General features: G+C 39.8%; 1 protein-coding gene across 1 annotated transcript in view; it reads right to left on the bottom strand.

Annotated features, from left to right (window-relative positions):
- LOC145438977 (low-density lipoprotein receptor-related protein 2-like) overlaps positions 1-20549 on the bottom strand; it is an 85970-nt gene that overhangs the window by 42457 nt on the left and 22964 nt on the right. Inside the window, exons 29-56 of the mRNA XM_080316382.1 lie at positions 20208-20342; positions 20029-20145; positions 18685-18831; positions 18506-18625; positions 16610-16732; positions 16460-16543; positions 15883-15998; positions 15364-15548; positions 12282-12504; positions 10785-10968; positions 10200-10333; positions 9590-9751; positions 9345-9478; positions 8626-8754; positions 8389-8563; positions 7827-7971; positions 7142-7308; positions 6417-6543; positions 5803-6006; positions 5392-5527; positions 4866-5040; positions 4283-4399; positions 2984-3097; positions 1966-2089; positions 1485-1642; positions 919-1003; positions 666-815; positions 238-397 (exon numbers count right to left, since the gene is read on the bottom strand). Coding sequence (XP_080172508.1) covers positions 238-397; positions 666-815; positions 919-1003; positions 1485-1642; positions 1966-2089; positions 2984-3097; positions 4283-4399; positions 4866-5040; positions 5392-5527; positions 5803-6006; positions 6417-6543; positions 7142-7308; positions 7827-7971; positions 8389-8563; positions 8626-8754; positions 9345-9478; positions 9590-9751; positions 10200-10333; positions 10785-10968; positions 12282-12504; positions 15364-15548; positions 15883-15998; positions 16460-16543; positions 16610-16732; positions 18506-18625; positions 18685-18831; positions 20029-20145; positions 20208-20342 — 4030 coding nt within the window. The remainder of the gene's footprint in view (positions 1-237; positions 398-665; positions 816-918; positions 1004-1484; positions 1643-1965; positions 2090-2983; positions 3098-4282; positions 4400-4865; positions 5041-5391; positions 5528-5802; positions 6007-6416; positions 6544-7141; positions 7309-7826; positions 7972-8388; positions 8564-8625; positions 8755-9344; positions 9479-9589; positions 9752-10199; positions 10334-10784; positions 10969-12281; positions 12505-15363; positions 15549-15882; positions 15999-16459; positions 16544-16609; positions 16733-18505; positions 18626-18684; positions 18832-20028; positions 20146-20207; positions 20343-20549) is intronic.

The following is a 20549-nucleotide window of genomic DNA, read 5'->3' as shown; positions in this document are numbered from 1 at the left end:
TGTCAAGTCTCAATGGCAAAAAATAAATAAGTATGACCAAGTAAATTGAGATGAAACTCAATGGTACTTTGCAGCTAGGTAACGAAAATTTCTCAAATTCGATGAAAATAGGTTTCAAGATTACTAAGCAGATGCTTGTTAACGGAATAATCAAATATGGGAACAGTGGGCTGTAACTTATTGCTAACATGAACAGTTACAAGGACAAGATACGTAACCAGCAAGATGAACACTTACGGTCTCGCGTCCGTCCAATACAATTTGTCTTCATTCATATCGATGGACAGACCGTTGGGCCATAGCAGGTTGGTTGACACCAATGTTTTGCGTAAGTTACCAGCCAGCGTGGCCCTCTCAATTTTTGGACTGGTGCCCCAATCCGTCCAATACATGTATTCTGTAATGATCATCCAAACTTAGACGCAGTTAACTCAATAATTTTCAATGAACTAATGCTATTTATTAAGTGATAGCAATAATATATTGATGTGAAGCACAGCACATCAGTTAGACATAAGACCCGGGTACATTAATACCAAACTGCATAGCAGGTAGCATGAGGGTTCAAACATTTCATTTATAATCGCAAAGATTTCATAAATGACAATAGATTGAATGCACTGCACGCGTTCGCCCACAAAACCAATGCAGGCGTGGAGACCTACTTTTGCAAGGATGCACCGCAAGACCTCTCGGCCTATCGAGTCCACGAACCAATACAGAAGTGTTGGTGCCGTCCAAGTGTGTCAAACCAATCAGTTGGGCGCCCAAATCCGAGAAGTAAAGTCGTTTGTTTATCCAGTCATAGTCCAGTCCTGAAGAGAATGAATAATAAAAATCAACCAAGCATCATAACATTGAAATTCATTTCAATCTGCGCTAATATCACAAGGGCAGATTGAATCGAAGAGCGCTTACCTTCGATGTTAGATGCTTCTGCAATATCAAACTTTTTCACGGGAGCAAATTGCTCGGTCCATGCAAAGTAGCTTACTGTCTTACCCTGAAATTCGATAGAAAGTTATCATCAGTCGGAAATTGGAATTTTTCAATCGCACAGCAGAGGATCCATTTAACCTCTAAATGGGATATGTTGTCAATTATTTGCAAAAAACTTTACCTTTTTTACATTATTAGATGATAACTATATTGGTGCATAAATGTATAAAAATATGCATTGTTGCAAGCTGCCACTTTCCAGGCAATTGCGCCTGTTATGAAAAGACAAATCGTCTTTACATTTCTAGGCACTTGATCTGTTACATTAATATAACTTAACGTTGTAATTTCTGAATAGACTTGTAGAAAAGTTGAGAAAAGAAATGAAAAATTGAGAATGGGAGAGAAATGTGGTTTCAGAATCCTCTAATCTTTTTGCAGACAACGTGTGATCCTAATCTGTAGTTTAAACCGTTACACGACAAAGCATCATCAGGAAGTCATTCAATTCTATAGACCTGCACGCACGAAGCACATGAACTTACACCGGCCATGTAGATCCGTTTGTCAGTGGCGTCATAAGTCATGGAGAGTACGATTTGTGAGGTTGTGACGTCATTAAAAGGCATGGTATGATCCTCAGGATCCTCGTGGAAGGAGCTGCTGACTGCTCCGTTGCCATACGCCACAAATTGGGAGCTCTCTGAATAATTAAATAATGCTGAGATTCAGGAGTATGCGAAACGTGGTCAAGCATTCAAGTTTGTGCTTGGTCAAGACATTATATGATGCTAACAGTGTTAAAGTAATTGTAATAGATTCAATTATGTCAACATGTTCTACTATTGTAATTTTAATTGAGAAAACTGCAAATGCTATGTACTTCACCTTACAACTCTACCTGAGGACGAAAATTCATCATCCATGAAGCAAACATGTCAAGTATGTAAATTATGATCAGCTACATGCTGTACATGTTCTAATTCAATATGACATGATGAGTGCAGTTGAAAAGCTCGTCATTACCTTCACAGGATTTCATGTCTTGTGACAGCACCCCAGTGTGACAGTAGCACTTGACTCCGCCATCGTCAGGCATTGCAAAGCAAAGCTGATCGCATCCGCCGTTTTTGGTCGTGCACGGATTGTCCTAGAAGAAAACAATTTTTAGTTGGATCCCACAAGCCAACACTTTGAAAAGGCGGTTGCTGAACTATCTGTTAAGCCGCACCAAATAACAATCATGAAGCTTTCCAACAAAAATAGATAGATTAGTGTGAAAGTTCGTCCTTATCAATGATATAACGGAATATAATGTCGTTAACATTGTAATTATCCCTTGCTTTAAATCCCATATATTATCTTGAAATGTTGTCCAGGAAGTGAAAAACCGATAAGACATTAGGTGTGATACACTATGTGTGTCGAGTGAAATATCGATAGGAAGGAATATTTGTAAGATACATCGTGTACGACCTCGTGTTTCTACTATATATATATATGTGTGTGATACAATGTATAACATATAATTCAACGTTGCGTTTTGAAAACGATTCTTATGTCGTAGGTACGGTTGGCTTTATAAAATTACAAGTCGTGGAGACAGAACAAAAAGAAAGATGTCCGTGTGATCTTGAGATACGTGTGTACATGACAGGCTCTGTGGTACGTCAGCAAACAAGGTGTTCACTGTCGTGGACGCCGGTCCGTCGAAAGTAAGATATATGCAGCGAATTGTACAAGTAACCTTCTGGAGTCAGATTACACAAGTATAACATCACAAAGACATTCGACCTGCATTATAAATATCCCATTAGAGAAATTACAACCGACGACTTGCAATATTATTCCCTCAATGCCTTCCCCAAACTGATGTAATATACAATTTATTCTGCGTATTTTGAGTTCAAAATTCACCGAAAATAAAATTGTGACATATAGCACTGTTGGTAGTTTTCTAGCATCACCATCACAGAACAGCGAATTTGCGAATAGACCAAAATCAATGCTGCTAAGCAAGAAGTAAACTTATGGTCCTTCTTACCCCATCAGGCTGCACTCCGTCAGAGTAGACAGCTATAGCCCTCAAGTTATCCAGTTGGGCTCTGATCACTTCTGCCTCGTCTGTATTCGATGGGTCCTTCTTGGCCTTGAACACCTAGAATACAATCTCAGCATTGCAGATCGCCCTCAAACAATACTAGTTCACTGCTCTCGAATGCAAGGGAGCTTGGGTTTACAAAATTTTCATGTTGGTAGTTTTGAGAGGCCGATTATTGTATGAGTTTCGAAGTGAAGTGATGAGGACAATTTGCTGTCATGACCTCGCAACAAAAATAGGCAAAGTGTCTCAATGCAATAAAAAGAGTATGGAATATATAAGTTATTGTAGAGAGAGAGAGAGAGGGAATTCATTCATTCACTGTTAACCCAAACTACGCTTTACAAATTATATATTGATGAAAAAGGAATTAAATTATAGACTGGGTGACTTGATGTGACAAAGTCTTTGCCCCAGTACCACCTTGATAGTTTCAAAGTAACAGTTTAAGTAATTGCAAATAATAATATATACATTAGGGCTCTTCAAAAATGACTTTTTTTCTCAAATCGTACTGGCTACTTGATAAAATTGTTAGGTTACCTAATTTAAGCCTACACACAAAATTTGGTTCAATTCCAGCCAGTAACCGCTTTGCTACCGGAGAAGAAAGTTTCTATTTATTATATAAAATTGAATAATAAAAAATTTGAAAATTTTCTGTTCACCCCATGAAAGTGTTAGGCTGTCTATAGAAACGATGCTCACCAAATTTGGTTCAATTCCGACCAGTGGAAGCGGAGTTATTGCCGTCGAAAAATTTGGATTTGAATAAAATAGTATTTACGGTGACCGATTCTTTGTTTATTTATTATAGTTGTGCTCACCGTAAATACTATTTTATTCAAATCCAAATTTTTCGACGGCAATAACTCCGCTTCCACGGGTCAGAATTGAACCAAATTTGGTGAGCATCGTTTCTATAGACAGCCTAAAATTTCATGGGGTGAACAGAAAATTTTCAAATTTTTTATTATTTATTTTTATATAATTAATAGAAACTTTCTTCTCCTGTAGCAAAGCGGTTACTGGCTGGAATTGAACCAGATTTTGTGTGTAGGCTTAAATTAGGTAACCTAACAATTTTATCAAGTAGCCAGTACGATTTAAGAAAAAACGTCATTTTTGAAGAGCCCTAATATACATACATGTCAAGATCGATTCAATGAATATAAACATGTATTTAAAGCATTTGAAGTAGAACAGTACAAAAAAATCATAGCCAACTGTTGATCAGTATACCTTCCTGTAGCTACGGTCCACCCAGTACATATCGTCACCTTTGATGGCGATACCGTATGGAGTTGGTATCTGCCTTCCGGATCGCACAATAATCACATTCGAGCCGTCCCATTCCATCTGCAATAGCATAACCTCAATCGATATTTTTGCACATCAAACTGAATCAAAGTCATTTCTGAACTGTCAGAGACAAGTCAGATGCATGGAATCGCGCGGTTCTCCGGTTGAGAAATGTTTCTACCATTGGAAAAGCAACAATTTTATATCTCCAATAGTGGCACCATTATTAGTTTTAGCCAAGAACTCGAATGGTTAGAGCTAATTTGTGATCTTACTCTGAATAAAACCCTCACACCAAACATTTGACTCTAAAAACCTTAATGTAATCCATGAAAAGCAGCGTAAATATTCGTAAATCTGGATAATGCAGTTAAGTGTTATGTAAAAGGAACTGTATGGGCTATGTATATATACATATATGATTTGGTACTGACACGATTTCACCCAAGAGTATCTAACAATCATATTAGATAAATATGATTTTGCGTATTTCGCTCACAAATGATACTGGTGACTTACTGACCCTTTCGACAGTAGAAGTGTGGTCGTCCACCCAATAGACTTGGTCGGTCGCGTAATCGATGGTCATTCCGCGAGGCTGCACAACGCCGAACTGAGTCATCACGGTCCTGTTCGAAAGGTCCAACCTCGATCGTTCTATCCTGGGATTCTGCCCACTGTCTGCCCAGTACAGATACCTATTCGAGGAAATCAAGGGTGCAATGCAACTTCGCAACGCTAACAAAGGGGCACGCTCCAAATAATTCTGGCAGAAAGCAGTACAAAACTTCACGCAATTCATGGTAGAAACAATCTGAAATCCATTTCAGTACAAATAGTACAGGTAAAGGGAATCAGAGAAAGCTTGCATGAACAGCAGAGGTTCCTTGATATCAACTGCAAGTGCATTTACAATGGCACAACCTGCTAAAATAGAATAGGTAGGACGAACAAGTAGTAGATTAGACTCAACCGCTGGTCTAATTTGCTTTTGGCAACTGGCAGATAACACTTGATCGTGTGTCTAACTTGCTTTAGGGAAGACATACTTTCGTATCGGGTTAACAACGATAGCCCTCGGTGAGTCCTCCTGCGTCTTAAGCATTGTGAGTCTCCTGCGGTCATTCCACGATACGACTTCGATGAACGTTTCCGTCGTGAACACGTTCGTGAAATAGATATGGTCTGTGACAAAGATTTTTCCCTTATCGAAAGAAATACGGGCGAATTTGAGAAAATCTGACAAGTAACTCGGAAGATTGAGGATTGTTTATTTCGTGGCGATATCAGTTTTGTCGAGGGGCCAAAAGAGCATACCCGTAAGAAATGAGGCTTTTAACACTAAAGTGACGAGGTCAACATGTAGGATTGTAAGTGCCTAAAGAGATTGGAAATTGGTGGTTCTTAACTTTTACCAACCTGGTACTCAACATGCCTAACTAAAAGAGATAATATCTCACTCGTAATCCAGTCGTAAGCAATGCCACCGATTCCAAGTTGCCCAATGCCGTCATTTACCACGATGTTGCTACTGGATCCGCTGACATCACTCGAGTAAATCGCAGAGTATCTTGCCCCTGATCCTGAGCTGCCGCCGTATACATGCGACGCATACACAATGCTATTCCTGTTGTAAGCGATGTCCATCGTAGTCACGTTCAAGGCTGGAATGATATCAGTTTTCGATTATTCGGTTTCTCCAAGTCAGATCATGTGTACATAACAAAATAATTACGGTGCACGGAGAATAGCTTGCCGAAAAGATACTAATAGTGAATCTAGAACTCGATAATTTGAATATTGCAATAGGCCAACAACTCAATATCTCATTAATGCGCATCATGCAGGGTAAAAAGCTCACCAAAATGATAATGATAATTATTGCATTTGGAACCCGATTAATTTGAATGTCGTGATAGGAAAACAACCAAATATCTCTATTTACGTTTTAAAATTTAATGACACATTGGTCTATGGGTCGATGAGGTATCGCCAATCGAACATCATTGATAAAGCCAATTGAATCGCGAATGGCGCATCAATATTTGGGTAGATAAATAGTGAAACATCTCACTTGCAGCAGCGATAGGAGGCATGGCATCGGAATGGGAGCCTTCGAAATCCAAACCCCGGACCAGAGTCTCTTGTGACACGAGAATGAACTCGTCGTAAGAGCTACAGGAGGTACCATCATCGTTGAGCTGAAATGTAAAATATCCAGTTTTGCTCCATAGCATTTGTCACCAGATGGGGTGAATTCCAATCTGGCGAATATTTCGAGAATTAAACAAAAATTGTTTTTTGTATTGTTTCTAAGCAGATAATAGAGTTTTCTGCCACAATTAACCAGGACTCTTCAGTAATAATCACTAATTATTTGCTATGAGAGGTGTATGCACCGCTCAAATCAAACGAATTATAAGATATTCAGTGGCTGAGGATTCAATAGTGAATTTTTCCACTGAGTTTAACCATCTCACCCCAAATCCCACGGTATGGCCTTTAGCGCGTAGCTAGTACATTTTAATGTTGAAAGTTCAAACAGACTACCGATTTTCAAGTTTCTTTCCATATATTGCTTTGTGCATTTCAACTATTTCTCAATGAAGTTAATCCTAGACAAGCTTTCTGTGTATGACTTTATGTATTTCAATTATTCTCAATAACATTTGCTTTGACCATGCTGTTTGTAAATGACTTTAGGTAATACCGTTATTTCTCAATAAGGTTCGCCTATAAGAAGACTGTATATGACTTTCTGCATTTCAACTATATCTCAATAAAGTTTATCGATATTACCTTCATCCCAGTGGTGCAAGCGCAAGTGTGTCCATGCCCAGCCGGCAAACATATCTGGTCACAGCCGCCGTTGTTAGCACTGCATGAGATAGTACCAGACGGCAATCTGGCGTACATTTTCACGGCCATTACGTCTTTGATATGGTCGCGCAGAACATCGAGCGTTCCTGAAATCGAAAGGGTCGCATTAGGATGGGTTGAATCTATAACTCTTCGACAGAGGTGTCAGTATTGCGAATCAAGGCGAGGTGGCAAAACTGATAGAAGTGAAAGTATTGCAACTCAAACGGAATATCGGAAATATTATTAAATGATGCCTTTTTTATTATTAGATATTTGTGCAAGGTTCTATTGAAGTTTCTGCGAGATGCAACTCGCAAAGTTCTGTTTAAGACCACTAACTTGATTGGCATTGTTTCGTATCCTTTAAAGGAAATGCAACTTTGCTTTTTGGTATAGGTTTTATTATATTGCCAAGTATAGCTTGATTGCACTGTCGGAATTTAACGAAATTTGTTCAAAAGTCTCTTTAGCTATTATATGTAATTTGTCCGAAACGAGTTGCACCGTAGACTTCTTTGAGTCAATTGTAAATACTACCCATATACGACACATAAAGAATATTTTAGAATGTCCCTAAAAGAATTTTAAAAAATGTTCCATTATATCCCGTTACGTCACTTACTATCGGCCAGCTTAACGCGATCCACGACTTCCAAAGTCAAGTCGCTGTAGTAGAGATATTCTTTCCACACCGATAATCCCATTGGTTTGATGAGATTTGTGATGAAATCCTCCCTCCCTGTACCGTCGATTCTTACACGTCCAATCTAGTTGATATGACGGAAATTCAGGGGCGGTTAAAGTAGTCATCGTTCATAGGGGTAATCAATTAGAAGTACAAGAAACGACATCAAGTTCTACCAAAGTACAAGTAGAAATTCTGCCTCGGCCAATGGTCATGGTAGTTGTGTGAATTTATCCGATTACTATTTTCCACTTCTACCGATTTATTGAAATACAAAAGATGACGAACTTTTACCAAAAATCTAAAACATAAAAAGTAGTGATGTAAATAACATAACAAAATCCTACACACAGGAATCAAAGTTTGCGCATAAGATCGTAGCTGCTGAGATATCCATAATGCGTTAATAAAGTCAATAACACTCAAAAAGCAGTTTCAAACTAAAGCCTATGAAGAAATATCTCGTGCAGTTCGAGATTAGAGAAGTAACATAAATTACCACTCCATGTTCCTGATCAGCCCAGTATACATAATGAGTATCACCGTCAATAGCCACGTGCTGTATGCCCCCCAGGTTACCGGTGGCGATATTGGTCAATCCCGAACCGTCCATGAGGCACATGGTCACTTTCGAAGGCACGCCACTACCACCTTGATCGGACCACACCATAACGCTGCGTTGTAAAAATCATGCCATTCCACTTCTGTGCATGGAGAAAATAAAAAAGAGACTTACCCATTTATGGGGTTGACAGCGATCCCAACGGGGTTAGCCACCCCCGTTTCATTTCCGACGTGGCTTACTATTGTTTTTCTGAGATATCTCCCGTTATCATCCTTCTCCATACGCACGACTTCAATAGACCTTGGAAAAATGATATGTGTGATCTCTCATCGAGAATTTATCTATTTCAAGAGCCTTTGTACTCAAGCCGAACTAGAAAAAAATTATACTCAGTTCCAGGTAAAAGTAGCAATCAACGGGACATCTCAAAACTATCTCAAGTAGAGGCAGAAAATGAAGGTCTGGAGGGTTCTCAAGTAAGCAGTTTGAAACGGTTAATCGCGGATTTCTACTTCCGAATTTGTGAAGTGCATCTTAGTGCCTAACACGAAACGACTACCGTAAATGGCATCAGAAACAGGGCCAATTTTCAAAAATAAATTAAGTTACCATGACACAGGGACAATTTCGCGCAGTTTCTGTAACGATTTCACACATAAAGCTGGTGTAATCATACCGCAAAACTACTTTCAGATTGACAAGATTTAATGAGTAGGAATCAAGTAGTTTTGTGATAAAATCTATGAAGTAGAAGTGAAAGTAGTCTAAAAAATAGCCACTTGATTAAGTAACATACAGAGGCAAAAAAGTATCATGTAAAGATGGGGTTGTATAGTTTGTTTTCGGACGCTTTTTCTGCAGGAAACACGTCTCGAATTCGTGCTACTTACTTTCCGGTTGGGTTGGTGTAGTATAGATTCCGAGTGATCCAATCAATGGCCAGAGCGCTGGGCGTTCCGATTATAGCTCCTTGTGCAAAGAATTCCCGTCCAGTTCCGTCTAGTTTGATCCGGTTTATAATACCCTGAATGAAATTTGGAAATCACTCAGACGAGTTGAAGGTAGAGTGTTACGATCAAAAGTATAGAAATAAAGCATATTAGTTATTTCCACGCGGTCATACTGTTCCACTCACATAGGATTCAACCCAATACAGTCTTTCCTCCTTTGTATCAAACTCGACATCAAGCTGATTGGATATTCCAGTCACTGGTATCATGAAATTGGTGCCCGTGTGTTCAGGATCCGCAGATATCCCCGAAATTGTGCCTGGTGTCGAGACCACTACAAACTCTTCCTGTAATAGAACTTTCAGGTCAATATCTGAACCATTGCCGTACTTGAGGTACCAGTAGTCGTTTACGATGTAGCAGTGAATTCTATCACCAACATAGTTGTGATATTTTACTAATAGCGGTATTTTTCAAAATATTTCAGTGATAATTGGATTAATTAAATTAAATTAGTAATACATCGATTTAGTTGCCTTAGTTCAGGAAAAAACCCTGATATCAAAATTTTAGAGCAAATTGAAAGCCAAACACAGGAAGTAAATTTTATAAAATGGTCAACGTTGCAATGAAGATTCCATAATCGCATCTAAAATTAAATTGTAAGAGAGATCAAGCAATATATTCATTGAAAACACAACTTTGAAAAGGGGTGTGAATTTGACACATGAAATGACCAGCGTGTAAAATATATCTTCAAAATCTCATTTTAACTGAAAAAGTACACCATCTCACGTCATATTTCTCGCATGTCAATCTATCCTCCGACACCTTATACCCGATGGAACAGACGCAAGAAAAGTAGGCAGGCCTCCTTTGACTCAGAAGACAGAGATGGGAGCATTCCGCGTTATCGCAAGGGTTCGAGGCTGTGACAGAAAGTGGGTTATATCAGAGTAATGGCAAAATCGGACTTCGATTCGTGAGTGTCCAACCAGATAAGGAATTGTGTGTTAGACTTCCAATACATGTGGAGAAGAATAGGAATAAATTTGCTTATTCAAACCAGAATCAAGCATAAAACATGTACGCCTGGGAAAGAAGTATAATGAGAGGAATTGGAAAGTAAGAAAAACATCTCAATTAAGCCGAGCATGAAAGCCAGCAGGCGTTTCATTGCTCTGACGTACAGGTAAGTGGTAGGTAATGAAGTCAAGTAGATTTGACCTACTCACACTTCTTCCTCAAGTGGTTATGTTTTCAAACTACCTCTACATCTACATAACAATTTTCAGTTACTTCAACCACCTCAGTCCAGGTATAATAACACATCCTGTAAAGCATTCGAATCTATGATAAGACATAGCAAGAATCAAATACCTCTCATCGGCTGTCGGACAGGGTGAAGGGAATGGATAGCGGAAGGCCGCAAGATCCCAGTGGAGAATGTTTCTTCGCCGCGGTCTGCACCATACTTGTGAACGCGAGATATCGACGAGCTCTGTCTGTCTGTCCAATAAACCCAGTCCTCGAAAATAGTGATGTCATGGGGGTGCAGTAGAATCTGTACAACAAGATATGACTGTGATTCTATATGCTGAAGAAATATGATACTTTATCAAAGTCATAACGTAATTTTCCATGTATAATGCGCAAATTTTACCGATTTATCGGGAGGGGTGCGTATTATGCATGGGTACAACAAGATATGACTATGATTCTATATGCTAAAGAACTGTGATACTTTATCAAAGAAAGAGTTATTAGGGCTGGTTGAAATCAAGTAACTTAAATTGAATACCTGGTTTGAGTAGGGTATTCAAGTATCACTCGTTATGATGTCATAAAAGTAGGAATGATGCGGGAAGTTCAAGTAGTGCCAGTCTTACATCAAATTGCTGATAAATCTTTTGACAATAATTTTGTAAAAATGTTTTAGGTTGATCACGACTTAACAGAAATGTCATTTCCACTATTGTGAGTAGCTTAGTACTGCATGTTTCGTACGCACTATGCAGTGATAAGACAAATCTACCATGGTGATAAAATAGTATCGAAACTGTAATTATTGTTAATAAATTACCTCTAAGGGGAAGGGGGTCTATAATTTCAATACTAAAAAAATCATATCTCACGATTTGATATGAATTATTACAATAAATACACAATTCAGATTCAAGCACTACAATCATTGTTCCCAGCCTTTGTAGCTAGTCACAATATACTATGGTGATGCTACATACATCGGATCAGTTATGCGTGGGACTTGGTGAACATGTTATCGCATATTCTGCGCAGCATAGTTATCGCATATTCTGCCCAGCATAGTTACCCGGAGAAACTATTGCTGGTGTGCATCCAATTTGGCCGAGATTAGGTTTACTGAAGATGGCTATGAATAATAGCGATGAAATCTCACACTATCGTTGTAATGAGGCTGGAAATCTCATCCAACCGCTGGATCGTTTGACAGAATGGAAACATGGCAAGTATGATCAAATATCTCAATGATAATACTATGCGAAGTCCCAAAGATGCGTATTGACAAAATCTACAATATTGAGCCATCCAATAATCAAGCCAATGAACATAATTACCCAAAACCCTAGAGCAAGTCACAACGAACTAAACACAAAAGTTAATAGTGGCAGCCCCCCCCCCCAAGATATTGCGCGGATAGCTTTAATTCTTAATGTTGCATATACATGTGACATCAATCTAAATAGCCTAATAAATACATACATTCTCGCAATCGTAATAAATCTACAGGTATACATTAGGCTATGCAACCATGGAGTCATTTCATCTCTATCACTATCATCCAGTATGATGTCCCAATTTCATAACGTTTCAGCTAGAGATACAAGTACAACTCACAAAGGAACTTCCAATCACTTGCCGTCGATTGCCGCCTTCATAGTCGCAAGCATCGATGAAATCTAATTTCGCATCGGCAAAATACAGCGTGTTGGTGGGATAGTCGATGGCAAGTCCGTTCGGCCAATACAGTCTTTCGTTGATAATCGTACTGCGTAACGTGCCATCCATAGCTGCACGTTCAATACGTGGTTTTTGTCCCCAGTCAGTCCAGAACATATATCTGCAGAAATTTACATTTGAAACTTCAAATTTTTGCTGGTGTAGGCTTATCTCCAGGTGAACAAGATGAACAAAACACATTTTGTAGCTATTACACTATTCCAGGGTATCTAACAAAGTACAATAATGTTAATACAAATCTGAAGCGAGAGCTTCTGTTATTGCAAGCAATGACGTGCTTATTACAGAGCGGAGCATTAGTTAGATACAGTAACATTGTTGGGACAACTCGAGTCATGACTTGACTTGACTCGTGACTTGACTCAACTTGACTAGACTAGACTCGAGCCCCTCAAAAAATAGAGTGACTTGAATGGACTTGTTACTTGATCCCAACACTGTACAGTAATACATCAGATGATTTATTATCAGGTTCTGCAACTCATAATTCTCAAAAACCATTGACATTATCATACAAACCGGGTGAAATAGTCTCTATATCTTGATAACATTATATATTTTTTCAGAGAATTACTCAATTTTTACTGTCATCAGTCATTTTTGTTGCCATCACGATGTATCATGAAATTTTGAAAGAACCAGATATACTTTGAAAAACCATTCACTTCGAGTACATATGAGACTCTTCATTTCCCACTGCTTCATAACATAGTGTTACCATGACTTTGAAATACTACCTTCTATGTGTAATTAACTAGAAATTTACAGCAGTACTTCTACTTGATGTTGCAATGCTAACTATTTCTACCAACTATACCAGTGGTTCTTAACCTTGCCCCCAGCGCCCCCCAGGGGGCGCTGGCGATTTTGAAGGGGGCGGAAACGCTCAGGGGGCGAAATAGGGGGCGCTGGGCTCAGGGGGCGGTACGGGGGGTCGCTGGAGAAAAATGGCTTCGCAGTAGATGATGTGGTGATAGGACATATCCTTAATGAGTATTCAGAGCAAATTAACACCGAAAACTTCGTTATATATAGCCTTCAAAATACATATAGGTTTAATTGTCCATGGGTGCCTAAATGACTGGCACCGAATATTCCTGTCTTACCAATCTGAACCCCAGAAAACGAATTCCATCTGTCAGGGAAAAAATATATGCCAGTCAAGAAATATCAATTTGAAATCGTGTGCGTCTTTTAGTTTAGTACAATTGGGCGACAGGGATAGTCCTGTTGGGCAATATCCCTGTTGGGCGATCCTATATTTTTTGATATTGCAGACAGGAGGTCACGAAATAACACCATGCAGCGAAGTCATACCAACGGGTTCACCCGCCCGAATATGTTTAATTATTATAGTTACGGGTCCTACAGTTTCCAAGACACCTCTCAATGTTCGCTTCAAGTTTTAATGAGTCTGTGCACACTCAACAGCTTACTGCGCTGACCCTTGGAAAACAGTGCGTAACGACGAAATATATATAGAAGTTCTATATATACCTGTGCACAACGTAGATTTTCTACGCGCAGAGATCGTGTCAGTACTGCGCACGTGCGCAGCTTAGAGGGAACATTGCACCTCACTCAGCTCTACCGGTATATCTGGTAGCGTGAGCAGCGAGGACAAGAAATTGATAGCAATATATATGCAATCCCCGATCTTACTGACCGATTTTAGTATGAATTATAGAAAGTTTTCGCACTTCGCACTGGCTCGCTGAACAGTACAGCTGATTCCGTGGCAAAAGCGAACAACGTGATGGGGGGCGGTTTATTTATCACCCTATGGGAGCCCAAGACCCAAGTTTTTTCGGGGGCCTGACGAAGTGACGTTTCATTCCTGCCAGCGGGTATACGCCCGAAGATGTATAATTATTATTGAGGGATCCTACCTTTTCAATCACACATCACTCAGCTTTACCGGTAAATCTGTTTACGTGAGCAAAGAGAGGATAAAAATTGATCTCAATTTACATGCAATTCCCGATCATATTGACCAATTCAATCATTAATTAGTGAAATTTTTCGCGCTTCGCGCGTCTAGGCGAGAATAGCTGCCTCAGTAAATGGCCACCCAATGTAGATACCTAGTATCAGCAAATAGCGGACAGCCGAATGGGGCCTGGGGGTCAAGTCCTCCGGAAGTTTGGTTTATCACCCGATGGGGACCCAGGACCAACGTTTTTTGTTTGGGGGGGAGCTGACGCAGTGCTGTTACGGCCCTGGTAACGAATAATTGTACCTACGGGCACGCCCGAATATGTTTAATTATTAATTACGTGCCCTTTATTTTCCTATACAACAGCTCACTCAGCGCTACTGGTAAACCTGATTACATGGGCGGAGAGGATAAAAAGTTTATAGCGACTTATATATGTAATTACCACCTACTCATTCATGCGTTATAGAAAATTTTGGTACCTAGGGCGACCAGGCCACACAAACTTTGCTGACCATTGAAATCACGCTATGGGGTTCGTGTGGGCGAAGCCCTCAGAAGTTTGGTTTATCACGCTATGGGTGCGCAAGGCAATCTTTTTTAGGGGGGTTGACGAAGTGCTGTTACGGCCCTCCCTCTTACTCATTGTCTTTATTACATTCCTTACAATATGAAGATGGGGGGCGCTGGAGCATGATAATTTTTGAAAGGGGGCGCTGGAGGAAAAAAGGTTAAGAACCACTGAACTATACGATCGAGTCATTCTCTGCCATATACGTTGTCATTGTAATTCTTTAGAAAAGGTAGGGGATAGCAAACCCTCGGTTGAAAAGATGGGCCACAGCACTCAATTTGTGGCTGTTCTTGCCTTAATCTAATAGAGAAAGTTGCATACGTTCGATGTTATTAATGCATGAGTCACAAAACCAATAAACACAATAATTCCTCTTCCACTGAGCCATCATTGGCCTCAATTCAATCACAATCAGCACCATATCTTCAAGTTGCGTCCCGCCTCCTTACCCCATCACTGGATCAAGCACGAGACCCCTAGGCTGGTCCAGACCTTCCGAAATCAAAACGGTCCGATGCGAACCGTCGAAATTAGATACTTCGATGGAATTCAGCCCGGAATCGCACCAGTAAAGGTGTTTGGCAACCCAGTCAATGGCTAGATTTTCAGCGAGAGCATGCCCACCCGCAAAGAGCTGAAATGCAATATGCATACATTATCACATCTGTGATTTGCATGCCATCAAAATGCCGGGTATCTGAACAAAATAGAGACAGATGGGTTTGGTTTGTTTGATTGACAAATAGAAATACAATTCTATGGCAACAAAAAGATGAAATGTGTATCACTTAAATATCACAAAATACCTTGTTCTCTTCGTGTCTCCATTATATATATCTCTAGTATTTTTTAATCAAAATTTTATTGGTGTTACATCAAAATTAGCGATACCAATAGTTGGTACACAAACTTTTTGAATGTCAGTATTACGGCTGACGGCTGAAGGGCGCGTTCCATTGCATACGTACAGTTTGTTTCTGAGTACCGTTGATGAAGACAGATTGTATCCAGTCGATGACAGAGTCGGAGTAGAAAACTCGTTGAGATTCCCAGTCGAAATCGATTCCGAGGAAAGCGTTGGTATCTTTCATTGAAATTGGAATAAGACAAGTGAAATGCAGAAAATTTGAATGGATGGAGCAGTTGCTATATAGTTGTATCTGTAGTTTTGCAATGCAATATCGGTCAGTGGACGCTGAACTACCATTCAAAGCTCTGCAGTCACAACAGCAATCACTAGTTCTTATCAGCGAGTTTTGACATGTCAAGTCGTACAATTATCTTGGCTAATCATTTATGACGGCTTGAGACACCATGACAAAAAAAAAAGTTAGTCTGGAGCAGCGATTTCAGTTGCCAACAAATAACCAGAATTTTCAAGTGACAAAAGAATTTATTCGTGAAGTGTTTTTCCAGGGAATCCACAGTCAGCTTTTTCGTCCCGATTTCACTTATGCTGCACTGCTTAACACTTATTCAGCAATTTTTTTCAGCTTCTATTTTTCGTTCATTTCGATCACATCCTCATCACATTAGTTCACTTACATGTAATCGGTACATACGATCTTCTGTCAATGTCATATCTTCTCAGCTGAGTTCCAGACGCGAATATCAGTTGACGATCACCGCCTGTTAACAAGCAAGTAAAGTAACTGATATTCGTAAGCTGAATGTAAATTGAAAATCGTATATTACTCGTTATCCTGCAAGTCTTTTTGTCCGAATCCAATTGGTAGCCATCGCTACATTTGCAAATAAACGACCCGATTGTATTTTCACAATACTGACTACACTGGTAGCTGGCGCACTCGTCGATATCTGCCAAAACAAGATCACATCATCAAATTTTGTAGCCGATGTGTAGAATATATCATAAATGTGTGCAGCATAACAGTAATTATAACACGGTTCAAATACGGAATTTTGCGGACACAAGAAAAATGATGCCAGTTACGCGTAGGGTTGAGACTTCGGGATCAAATTTTAAATCCTGGGATCGGGATTTCCCGGGATTAGCAAAATGGTAATGTACACGTACATACAAGCTATACAAACAACATTTATTCCTTGTGATATGGACACGCAAAACATGAGAGCATCAAGAGCAGTGATTCCCAACCGCGGCTCCAAGGTAGCCTTCCTGTGGCTCTGATTGACCTCTAAATATGCCACAAACATATAATAGAAGACAGTTGCTGTTTGCTTTCATGAATAGTTCTAGTCATTTTCTGTATATGAATGCTAAGATGAAGGATATTAGTTATGTCTAGAGCCGTTCAAGGCCGATTCTGAAAACAGGGAATGAGAATTCTTGCAGACTAGCGTCAAACGCATGGATGAATACCCGTCAGACAACGATATATCTTGAGTTCCGCTCGTTGTAGACTTTCATATAGTCATTGTGAAGAGTAAATTTCGACACATTTTAATAACATCAAAATAACAGCTCATAGTCAAGTATTAATTGCAATAAGTCCAATATTATTCAGAGTATAATCCCCCTCAAACTTGTGCATCAAGGGCTGGGATGTATGAAGAGCTATCATTTATAACGACATAATAGTATGTTTTAGTAATGATATGCATTTTCAGTTTGTTTCAATGTATAGCAATCTTCGTCTATCAAAGATAAAATAACCGATATAGAATCTATAGACGTCTATGTGCAATTGTGCATTGAGCATGTGCATGCTTTTGAGTTAGCTATAGATGGCTATAGATCCCAGAGGTAGGTTATTAGTTACCTTTAAAATTTCGTTATAAGTATATAGCTTACTCGACTGTTTCAATGCGGCTCCCAACGTATACACTGAAGTATGAAATGCGGTTTCGACATCCAAAATGGTTAGGAACCACTGATCAAGAGTACCATCGTTTAGAGACGGTTTCGTAATTAGTTGGCGAAATATCCTTAAAATATGTGGGGGTGGGGAAAGACCTATAGGCAATTGTCGAAAACGAGCGCTGCAAGAAAAAAGTTAGGAAACAACGTTTTAGGCGATCAGCCTAGTTTGCGACACTGCATTATTACCAAAATAAGACATATGGCGCTACGTAAGCCTTTGTAGATGCTGTTTACAAATCCCCGGATTTCATTGGGATTAATCCCGGGATCGGGATTGCTTCAAATTCCGGGATCCCGGGATCGGGATTTCCCTGGGTCACAACGCTAGTTACGTGTCATGAAAAATAATTTGTATTTCTGGTCCATGACTATTTCATGTGCTTGGTAACCAGTGTGAGGTTTGATCACTAATGGATAGAAATGTACCATGAATACCAGTAGCCTTGTGTAACATGTTTTTCAATGTTGAACTGCGGCTAGCCGAGATTCTGAGGCTTTCATGGTGAAAATACAGTATTTAAACTATTTTTTCGTTGGTAAAATATTATTCTTGATGTGAAGGCGTAAATTTTCATTACTCAAAAATTCACTACTTAACTCAAATCATTACAAGATAATCGACTCAGATTCCGGTAACCGAATGGTTGTGCCCAGCCCTATACATAAGCCGAGTAAATATCGATATTTGAACAATTGTGGCCCATTCATGACAGTATTCATATTTGATAGCAATGCCAATTTTATACCTATACAGGTCTTGCTGTCATTCAGAAGTTGGAAACCAGGACCGGAGCAGAGACATTGCGGTCCCGAAGGGTAGTTGATGCATTCCTGCGTGCATCCGTACGACGAGCACAAGTCGGCATCTAAATGGTTTGCATGAGAAAATCGCAAACCTTTGTAATCGTAATAGATATTACGCTACCGCAGAAATTTCCTTCGTCAGTGCCGCCCGGGCAATCCGACGCCCCGTTGCAAATCTTAGATACGTCAATGCAAATGTTAGAGCCGGGACATTCCCACTCGTGAGACTCGCAGTACTGCGGTACTATGGTCGGTGCCTGGATGGTTGCTGCAGAAAAAAAAAAATTATTAATTTTTCTATAGAGCAAGTCCATATTTACATACAGGTTCGCGTTTCATACCCATTAGACTACGCATCTTCCTGTGGTCTATCACTGTATTTGTCTTTTTGCATATTTGTGTTAACTCACATTGTACAAATGAAGAAATTTGTCTGTCCATCATTGCAACTGTGTCACCGACCTATCTATCTATTGGAGTATATGGATAAGCATTGAAATATACATATATGTAATCAGAGGTGGTCAGCACTTCTATTGTTTTTGAAGTGCTCCAGTGCATTTTACCCCACTTTTAAAAGTGAAACTGTCACAACAGCTACTACTTGTTATGCTCATTACAACCTTGTCGCTGGTCTACCTATGAATTGAAATATATATGTAATCTGAAGTGGTTATGAGTGAAGCTGTCATAACAACTGGGTGAAAAAACCTGTCCCACAGCAGCAGTAGCCTATGTCTATGTTATTAAATTACATCTATTCGTAGTGCCACTCGTTATTTTTCGTCAGTCACAAAGATGCACAATTTCGAAGTAGCTGCCTCGGCTTAACTGATCGACCAAAGCCATTTTTGAAACCACTGACTTAATCACTTTTCGGACCTGTTTTTTACTTCCGCTTGAAATAGTTTCAACATGTCTTATAAATCGATAGTAATACTTGAAATCGAATCGAAATTTAGGGCATGACTTCTGCGTCTACACCAGGGATAAGTCACAACGTTTCGTGTCACAAGTCAATCTCACTCTTATAGTTTTGACTCGACAGTCATTTTCAATTCACCACTGAGTCAAGTCCGAGTCATTGTGTTCATTGTTTAGTTCAATCCGGTTCGACCCACCTTATTCAACTCTGCTCGAGTGATATAGAATGGCTCGCACTCATAATATCGTAATTTTACTCAGTCCTAAGAGCTTCCGGCCAAGTATCAGGACTGATTGACGAAATACCATAATGTGGGGACTTTACTATTCTTGGAAATTAAAATGAAATGTCTGTCTTGGCCTTCTTAGTGTCAAGTCATGCACAATGACTCGAGGCAAGCCGAGGCCCGAGAAAATCGTGACTCAAGTCGGACTCGAGTCATTACGACCCTGGTCTACACTGACTACTTTGACCACCTCAGTATGGTATTAAATATACATTGAAATGAACATATATGAATGCAAATAGGCTATAACTTACGGCAGTTTTGCTCGTCCGTAGCATCGTTGCAATCGTCAAATCCGTCGCATTTCCATTCCTGTGGTACACATCTCGAAACGTCGCAACGGAAAAGGCCAGGTCCACAAGTTCGCTCAACTACATATAAAACACTTCATGTTAGCCGGTGCAGCATCAACAGCTAGTCTGATTCGAGTTACCGCAAGATATCGGCTCGTCGGATTCGTCGGTGCAGTCTGCACGGCCATCGCAGTACCAATCCATGGGGATGCAGTCTCCCGTGGTCTGACATTGATATTCGATATCGTGCAAGCATTGCCCAGGTAATGATGTCGCTAAAACCACAATTCTCTATGATACACTGAAACTAAGTAAAGCGTGAGATGTCTATAACGCAGGGTTGTAACAAAGTCACACGGTTCCGAGTCACAACTCAATCCTAGTATCTTAGTCTTGACTCAAGTCAAGTCGAGTCATTTCCAATTCACCACCAAGTCAAGTCCGAGTCCAATTTGGGGACCAGAGGGTCGAGTCCGAGTCCA

Source organism: Botryllus schlosseri, chromosome 5, assembly GCF_051294905.1.
Source record: "Botryllus schlosseri isolate E-star chromosome 5, Bs_hap1, whole genome shotgun sequence".
Taxonomy (NCBI): Eukaryota; Metazoa; Chordata; class Ascidiacea; order Stolidobranchia; family Styelidae; genus Botryllus; species Botryllus schlosseri.
The sequence above is the reverse complement of the archived record's forward strand: the minus strand, read 5'-3'. Positions and strand labels throughout refer to the sequence as shown.